The sequence below is a fragment of the Hylobates moloch genome, unplaced genomic scaffold (assembly GCF_009828535.3).
Source record: "Hylobates moloch isolate HMO894 unplaced genomic scaffold, HMol_V3 SCAFFOLD_11, whole genome shotgun sequence".
Lineage (NCBI taxonomy): Eukaryota > Metazoa > Chordata > Mammalia > Primates > Hylobatidae > Hylobates > Hylobates moloch.
In genome coordinates this window covers 91,964,756-91,973,583 of record NW_026652286.1, presented here as the reverse complement: position 1 = coordinate 91,973,583, position 8,828 = coordinate 91,964,756, and the positions used below count along the sequence as shown (strand labels likewise).

General features: G+C 54.1%; 1 protein-coding gene across 4 annotated transcripts in view; it reads right to left on the bottom strand.

Moving 5' to 3' along the window:
• Positions 1-8,053, bottom strand: part of NLRX1 (NLR family member X1) — a 21,527-nt gene extending 13,474 nt beyond the window's left edge. Inside the window, exons 1-6 of one of the 4 annotated variants that reach the window (XM_032167689.1) lie at positions 7,473-8,053; positions 5,315-5,432; positions 4,361-4,430; positions 3,795-3,883; positions 2,666-3,285; positions 1,490-2,311 (exon numbers count right to left, since the gene is read on the bottom strand). In XM_032167689.1, the coding sequence (XP_032023580.1) occupies positions 1,490-2,311; positions 2,666-3,285; positions 3,795-3,883; positions 4,361-4,430; positions 5,315-5,384 (1,671 nt within the window). In that variant the 5' untranslated portion in view covers positions 5,385-5,432; positions 7,473-8,053. The remainder of the gene's footprint in view (positions 1-1,489; positions 2,312-2,665; positions 3,286-3,794; positions 3,884-4,360; positions 4,431-5,314; positions 5,433-7,472) is intronic. The other 3 variants (XM_058446889.1, XM_032167688.2, XM_058446890.1) reach the window with 3 other exon arrangements.
• Positions 8,054-8,828: the final 775 nt, after the last annotated feature.

Sequence of the window (8,828 nt, the reverse complement as noted above, 5' to 3'; positions counted from 1 at the left end):
CCCCATCTCTACAAAATTAAAAATTTTTTATTTTTTAATTTAATTTAATTTTATTTATTTTTATTTTTATTTTTGAGAGGGAGTCTCACTCTGTCGCTCAGGCTGGAGTGCAGTGGCACAATCTTGGCTCACTGCAACCTCCACCTCCCAGGCTCAAGCAGTTCTCCCGTCTCAGCCTCCCAAGTAGCTGGGATTACAGGCACCCGGCACTACACTTGGCTAACCATGTTGACCAGGTTGGTCTCAAACTCCTGACCTCAGGTGATCCACCTGCCTCGCCTCCCAAAGTGCTGGGATTACAGGCGTGAGCCACTGCACCTGGCTACGAAATTAAAATTTTAAAAATTAGCTGGGGATGGTGGCACATGCCTGAGGTCCCAGCTACTCAGTGAAGTTGAGGTGGGCGGATTGCTTGAGCCCAAGAGGTCGAAGCTGCAGTGAGCTATGATTGCACCACTGCACTCTAGGCCTGGGCAACAGAGTAAGACTCTGTCTCACAAAATAAAAATAAAAATACATTTAAATTTTTAAAAGTGTTGAAATTCTGCCAGCACTAACCAGCACTCTGCCTCCTCAAAATCAGTTGCTGAAACATTCCTAGAGAAAACAAAGGTTACCTAGCAAGGCCCCACAGCTTGACAGAAATAACCACAATGCACCAGTATAGTTTGGCAGAAAGAGCACAGGATTCAGAATCACAAAGCCCTGGGCTCCTATCCCAGCTTTTTAAACTTACTATTTGAGTGATCTTGGACAAGTTACTTTACCTCTCTGAGCCTCAGTTTATTCATCTATAAAAGGGATCATAATAGTATTTCCTTTCCAGGAGTGACGTGAAAAACAAAAGGATGAACACTGACAACGCGCCTGGCACACATCACACAGAGTGGCTCCTTCCAGCCCTCAAAGACCTTGCTCAGCTGTGCCACTCACAGTACAGTCCTCAGGTCTGTAATTTGGTTTCTGGAGTGGACCTGCCCTCAGGATGACTCCCCTAAGCCAATTACCAATGCCATTTATCTTCCTAGTATACATGAATAAAATGGCATCTGCTTTATAAACCCATCTCTGGTGATCTAGTTAAGATGAGTCATCACTCTCAGAGCCTAATCACCTCTGGAGGAACAGACACAATCGAGTTTCTGGACCTGCAAAGCAGAGGATAGGCCTGCCTCCTAGGAGGAAAGACACAAAAAGGAAACCATTTTTGGGAATCCATGTAGCATTGTTATTAAAGTCCCCACGTCTCCAGATTCCCCTCCCCAGCCACCAAGCCTTCCCCAGCCTTATGGCTTCTCTCTCCGCAATCCCACTAAAAGCCAAAATGCCTAGAGCTGAAACCAGATGCAGGGAGAAGATTCATACCTGTGTAGGAAGCAGCAGTTTCCTGCTGGGAGAGGAGCAAGGGGTGAACAGGGAACCATGTGGGGGCATGGGCAGCTTGGGGTGCTGGGGAGGCAAGGCAGGTGGGGGGTCTCAGGGATATTACCTTGATCAGGTTGAAGAGCAGAGGCAGAGCCCGCAGAGGCAGCAGCTTGGCCATGATGCCCAGTACCAGGCTGACGTCCTCCCCCACACGGCCCACGAGCTCAGCCACTTCCTTGCCCACCTTTTGCAGGGTCGTCTTGCGCAAACCCAGCACAATGTAGAGGGCAGCCAGGTATTCCTGCATGGCGGGCACGGTGAACACGAAGGTGCCCGCGCGCCCCGGCTCCACACATGGGGCCAGGAAAAACCTCAAGGCATCCCGGCGGAAGATGTGCAGCAGCTGAAACTCCTCCTCCGTCTTGATGCCAGCCTCCAGGCAGCCACAGACATCCTCTTCAGAGAAGTAGGTCTTGCGGGAGGACACCCCCTCATAGGCCAACTTGCCCATGGTTCGGGCTGCATAGGCCATCAGGGACAAATTGGAGGGGTCAGTGCTGTCCAGGGTTTCCCCACTGAAGTTGAGGCGCAGGAAGCTGGTATAGATGCTTGTAAGGGTCTGCCCAGCAGGTGTGGGGGCATGCAGGAAGTGCAAGGTGGCACAAACAAGCCAGCAATAGGATGGCAGGAAGCAGGCAGCGGCGATCTGGTGGTGCCCCTCCAGGTTCCGGGAGAGCATCTGCACCAGGTTGTCACGCTGAGCTGGTGTGGCGGAGATACCTGAACCCCCAGCGGCATACCCGCAGTCCGGCTGGTTGAGGCGGAGCTGGAAGTAGAGCTTCTGCAGGTTGGTATCAGAGAAACCACAGATCTCACCATAGCGGCCCACGTACTTGCTGGGGATACGGCCAATGGCAGAGGGCCGAGTGGTCACCAGAATGCTGGCCTGGGAAGAGCATGGTTGGGAGTTAAGAAAGACCTTAGTGTCCTGCTGACTGCCTCTATTCCCAGGGGACCCCTGAAGACTGAGTGTCCAAGGATGAAGACATTGATGAGGATAACAGTTATAACTAGCAATTACTGAACACCTGCTGTGATCCAGGCCGCTGTGCTAATATTATGTGCAGTATCCCATTTGATCAGAGCAACTCAAGAAGAAAGGAACAGAAGCCTGGGGAAGTTACTGACTTGCTCAGGGTCGCACTACTGGGAAGTGAAGGCACCAGGAGTTAAAGTAACCCAGGACCTAGGGGGCGAGTCAAGGGGCAGCAGTGATAGCCTGGGGTAAAGGGCCACCCACCTCAGGCAGCATGTATTTACGCAGCAGGTTGACGATGATAGCAGCTGGTTCCTGCGGTTCCTCCGGGTCACTACAAAGTCCCGTGCCTGCCAGCCGGAAGTCGAGGTTGAGACGCTCTAAGCCATGGAGCACAAAGAGGAGGTGGGACCCAGCAGCAGCCATCAGGGGTAGAACCTCCTTCAGGGGCGTGTAGCGCTGGGCCACAAGTTGGCACAAGGAGGCTGGGGCAGGGCCCAGGGATGACAGGTCCTCACAGGAGAAGGGGATGAGCAGCTCAAAGGCCGGCAGCCGCCCGTAACACCAGTCCAGAACCATCTTGCGCACCAGCGTGCTCTTGCCTGTGCCCACTGTTCCATACAGCACCACTGTCTGCACCCGGCGCCCACAGGCATCCGGGTTAAAGAGCTGAGACAGGGCCAGTGGAGGGAGCCCGGCCTGGGGTGGCTGATGCTCCAGGGCCAGCTCCGCGGGTGGGCGAAGTAGCTCATCAGGGGTACTCTCACGGATCACAGGGTCAACGTGGACTGTGTCTAGGGCAAAGGTCGGGCCAAACTGGCGCTCCTCCCTGGGCAGCCGGCTGAACCACTCAGCCAGGTTCCGGCGGTGCCGCTGTATAGCTTCTGAGTGGGAAGACAAGGGAAATGGGTCAGAGAAAGGGGCCTGGAGATATAGCTTAGGGCCAATCAGGGCGGCGGTGAGGTCAGGCTGGGACATCAAGGCATAGATGCTGGGGCCCACAATGGTGGGCACACAAGACTCCCTGAGAAAATATAGACTGTCCAGAAAGTCTGGAACTCCTGTGTCAGAAAGTGGGGAGCCACTGGACAAGTAATGCTGAGCCTGGACCAACTGGTTTCACAGTGACCTATGCGCCGTCTTAACCTGCTTGACCCAACTTTGTTGAGCATAGGGATGGTATGGCTCTCCTAGTGCTTTGTACATGTAAGTGTGCAATGCAAGAGTATCGCAGGAAGGGATACATAGACGGATGGGAGGGAGGGAGAGAGAGGAGGAGGGACCACCGATGGAAGATGGCAGTGGATCCTCTATGCCTCCCTCACCCTGCTTCTCCTTCCAGCCCCGTCTCCCCACCACATCCCCTGACCAGGGTCCCAGCCAGTCTCTTTACCAGTTGCAAAGGCGCTGGGGAACAGCCGTCCATGCCTCCCGGATGGGGGAGTGCTGTCTGCCGAGCTTCCGTGGCGGCGTATAAAGGCCCTGGGAACAAGGAGAGGGGATGAGCTGGGACTTGGATCTTGGATCAGCCCCTTCACAGGCTCTGGGTCCAAGCCTGTCTGCACTGCTAGACTTCTGGTTTCCTGAGATACAGGCCCCACACTGGACCCCCAAGTTTAGAGGCTTGTCTGACTCTCACACCCTTCCCAGGTGTTGAGGCCTTAGCCCTAGCCCTCCAGACCCCACTGCTGACTGTCCGCCTGGAACTCAGGCTGGCCATGCAAGGCTCCACCCACTTCCCACAGGGTCCTCCCTCCACTGACTACTATGCCTTCTACCACAGATGATCTAAGCCAACTTCCTCTCAGGCCTTGGAGCTGCCACTGTATCCTCCCACCCCCAAAGGACAAAGCCCCTTCCCAAGGTCCCCAAGAGATCAAGCTAGCCCCAAGTCCTGACCCTTCCCAGTCTGCTCTGTTGTGCCCAGATTAGTCCTAAGGTATGACACCCAGGCCTCACCTAGGGGGCCCAAGAGAATGCCTCCCTTGAAGGGGCCAACTCCAGTGGATCAGGAAGGGGATACGTTCATCTACAGAGAGAAGGAAGAAATAGCATCTGCAGACCCCATCCAATACACAGAACCCATGTCTACATCAAACCCCCCAGTATTTGCTCTCATAGCAGCATGTACTGACCCTTTGCAGCAGTTATTTTGCAATTTTATATTTCATTGTGTGATTATTCCATTAACATTCATTCTCTCCTCCATGAGAGGGATCACATTTGGGTGTTTTAAAAATTTTTTTCCCCCTTATGTCTGTTTTTGTTCACAAATATTTACTTAGAACTTAACACCAGGTCTGCGGTACGGCAGGCACTCAGTAAATCTCTGTTGTATGTAAAGTAAAATCAGACAAGTTCCTAGACTTATGTAGCTACAAGAGACTCTCAGAGACGATCTATTCCAACTCCCTTTTTTTTTTTTTTTTTTTTGAGACGGAGCCTTACTCTATTGTCCAGGCTGGAATGCAATGGCGCGATCGCAGCTCACTGCAACTTCTGCCTCCCAGGTTCAAATGATTCTCCTGCCTCAGCCTCCCAGTTAGCTGGGATTACAGGTGTGCACCACTACGCCTGGCTAACTTTTTTTTGTAGTTTTAGTAGAGACAGGGTTTCACCATGTTGCCAGGCTGGTCTCAAACTCCTGATCTTGTGATCCTCCTGCCTTGGCCTCCCAAAGTGCTAGGATTACAGGCATGAGACACTGCACCTGGCCAAGTCCAACTCCCTTATTTTAGGATGGGAAAAAGGCAGCTGAGGAAGGTGAGGCAACATGCTCAAGGTCAACAGCTAGAGAACCACAGAGCTGAGACTAGTGCACCTGGTGTCTGGATCCCTGCTGTCTTGGAGGCATCATGTGGACCCTGGAAAGCAAGAAAGAGGTAAAAACAGAAACCCCTGCTTCCTGCTCACCTGGTCGCTGGAGTGCTCTTCTAAAACCAGAGCCCCAAGAGGCCCTGGGCAAATGGTGGCCCCACCTCATCCTGGGAGAGAAGGTCAGAGCCTGGGGGGCCTAGGACCGACTTCTCTCCTACAAGAAGAATGGTACGAATGGATCACTGCCACCACTCCTCCCCTGCACCCCTAACCCCATTCCAGCCAAGGAGGGACCTTCCTCCCAGGAGAGGATCAGCCCTTCCTCAAATGTTGGCCCTGCTGAAGCCCTGGCCTGGCTTTCAGCTCTCGTCCCTCTCCCAAACTCCAGCTTGAGGGATCCCATTTTATCTCTTACCACCTTTTTTTTTTTTTTTTTTTTTTTTGAGATGAAGTGCCCCTCTGTTGCCCAGGCATGACTGTAGCTCATTGAAGCCTATGCCTCCCAGGCTCAAGCGATTCTCCTGCCTCAGCCTCCCAAGTAGCTGGGATTACAGGCGCCCACCACCACACTGGGCTAATTTTTGTATTTTTAGTAGAGACGAGGTTTACCATGTTGGTTAAGCTGGTCTCGAACTTCTGACCTCAGATAATCTGCCTGCTTTGGCCTTGCAAAGTGCTGGGATTACAAGCATGAGCCATCACACCCGGCCTTCCTACCACGTCTTGCCTGTCCCCTGAAGCTTCACGAACACCTTTCCCTGAGTTCCACCCTGGGAAACTGCTTTATTTAGGTGTCCTTTTTCCTTCTTGGCCGCCAGCAAGCTCAGATAGGAGTCCTGTGTTCATTTTCAGTGGCTTTTCTGTGCCTAGATTTTCCAGTAATAATTATCCACCCTGCTCTGCCTTTCTTCTGCAGATATCAGATCCTTTTAGCTCAGTTTTAATGGCTTTATCATTTTATGTTCTCTGTGACTTTTATGTAAGCAGCCTTTGAGGTTGACATAAATAATAAATAAATGAATGAACTTCTCGCTTGACATCTCCAGATGGACAACCGGCCACTGCTTCAAACTTCTCCCATGTAAAACTGAACTCATCATTCCCCTCCTCTTGTCATTTACCTTGCTGCAAATCTTCCCACCCACGCCTTACACTAGAAACCTGACCTCTGTCTTCAAATCTTTCTTCTCCTGCTCCTTCAGGCAGTGTGAAGAGTCCTAGCAATTCCTCCCCACTGCTTTGACAGCCAGTTGCTGCCCCGACCAGCATTTATTGGACCCGATCTCCTCACCAGCCTTTCTGCCTTCAGTCTCATCCCATTCTAATCCCTCACCCCCGCCACCAAGCACCTCCTGAAAGTCCGAGGTTACTTATAGAGTCCAAACACCGGGCTCCCACAAGCTATTTTTCTGAGTTTGTCCCAGCCTGTACCTTATTCCCCAGGCTCACCGGATTCTTGCTCTTGCTGTCCTAAATTTGTTCATACACTCTTCTCAGTTTGGAATGACCTTTCTCCTCTGTTAGAGTCCCAACCAATCTTTTTTTTTTTTTTTTTTTCTGAGACAGGGTCTCTCGCTCTGTTGCCCAGGCTGGAGTGCAGTGGTGTGATCTCAGCTCACAGCAACCTCTACCTCCTGGGCTCAAGCCATCCTCCTGCTTCAGCCTCCTGAGTAGCTAGGACTACAGTGGTGTGCCACCACACCTGGCTAATTTTTGGTTTTTGTTTTTGTAGAGACGGGGTTTTCACTATTGTTGCCCAGGGTTGTCTCCAACTCCTGGGCTCAAGTGATCTGCCCGCCTTGGCATCCCAAAGTGCAGGGACTGCAGGTGCGAGCCACCACTCGGGCCCCAACCAATCTTTTAAGATCCTGCTCAAAAGTCTCCGTCCCTGGGAAGTCTTTTCTGAGGCCTCTGAACTCACTTAAATGGAATGTGCCCCTATCTGGCACCTGGTCTCCTCCACTGAGATCAGGGCTTCTTGGGCAGGGCACGCTTAAGGAGAACTGGCTGCATTGGGCCACCTGCCTTAGCAGGGCCAACCAGCGGAGAAGCTGGCTGGGTGCTGGCCCGTTCCAGGGGCTGGGGAAGGGTTAAGAGAGGGCTCCGGAAGCCTGAGAAAGCCTAGGTTCCGGGTTAACGTCGGATCTAGGGCCACTGAGTCAAGACGGGACTTGCGGGGCTGAGGGCAGTTCTCTGGTGATCACCCAGGTCTCCAGGGCAGTGAGAAAAGGAGGGGGCACTGCAGGAAACCTACAGGGGCGGGGTTCCCACAGGTCCAGAGCTCCTCCACCAAACTGGGTTCCAAACAGCTCTCCTGCTTTCGGGTGGCCTCGGGAACCCAAGGGGAGACTTGCCAGAAAGCCCGCCATTCAGCGCCCAGCTCCGTCCCTCTCGTTCCCGGCCGGGATCTCCCCGCGGCCCTTGCACAACCTCCTCCACCGGCCCGCCCTGCCCCCACGCTCAGCGCCGTCTCCCAGCCAGGGCCGCAGGGGCGATCAAGCCCGCTAGGCCTTTACCCGCGGCTGCCCAGTTCCGGGAGCCGTCGGCCGCGGCCCGGAGGGGTCGGCTGGGCGGACGCCGGCGTCTCCCGCCAGCTCCCAGAGTCCCCGGCTCCTCGGCGTGGCGCTTCCTGCCCACCTCCGCCCGCCTGCACGGCCCTGGCACCTGGCAGCGGGCGCGAAAGAGGACGAGCTCAGACACTCGGGCCTGCGGGGTCCTGGGACGAGGGGGTCAGCGAGAGGGGCCCAGTGCCCCGGAGCAGGCGCACGGCTGGCACTCCGGCGCCACCCGTCCCGCCATCGCCCCCCCCTCCCTGCCTCCATCCCCGCGGGCACTGCCGCTAGTACTGCCCTCTGCAGGTTCCCAAGCGCCAGTGACACCCAGTGACCTCACTAACCACCTCCCAGGCTGGGCTGCTTGTTAGGCCCATTTTACAGATGAAGAAACTGATGCTCAGAAGGGTGAAATGACTTGTGCAGGTTGATTCAGTTAGGAAGTGGATGAGCCAGAACAAAATCCCGGGCCTAAGTCTTCCTACCTTACCCCTGGGCCTCCCTGAGGCGCCGGTGTCCAGGGGATTCTTCCCTCTATCCCTCTCCGCCTCCCCAGCCTACCTTCAGGCAGAGACCTGAGCCTAAGGCTTCCTTGGGTTCTCCTTTATGTATCTGGTCCTCTTCAGAGCCCAGACCTATGTGTGTGGCCTCTGGTAACCTTGGTTAAGAAAGAAGGAAGAATGGGGGCTGAAGGACAGCTTGCAGCCCAACCTGCTCTTCGGGTCTGACACCCATTCATGGCCTAGCCCTGGGGTTTCCCAGTTCCCAAAGCCCCCACCCTTATCCCTGCACTTCCACACACTTCCACACCCTGGGCTCACGTAGCCCAGAAGGAGGAGCCACCCACCACCCACCTGGGGCACGCCTTCGTATGCAAGCATGAGTGTACGATGTTCACACAACAGACCTGTGCACTAGGGCACCCACAGAAAGGCTCTCCAGGACAGGGCTGGGAAAAGGACTTACTGAAAACAAATGGATGTTTTATTTGACATTTGTTCATTCATTGTAGTGTGGTATTGGGTAGTACTGAGCACCTCACCCCCACGAGCCAGGTC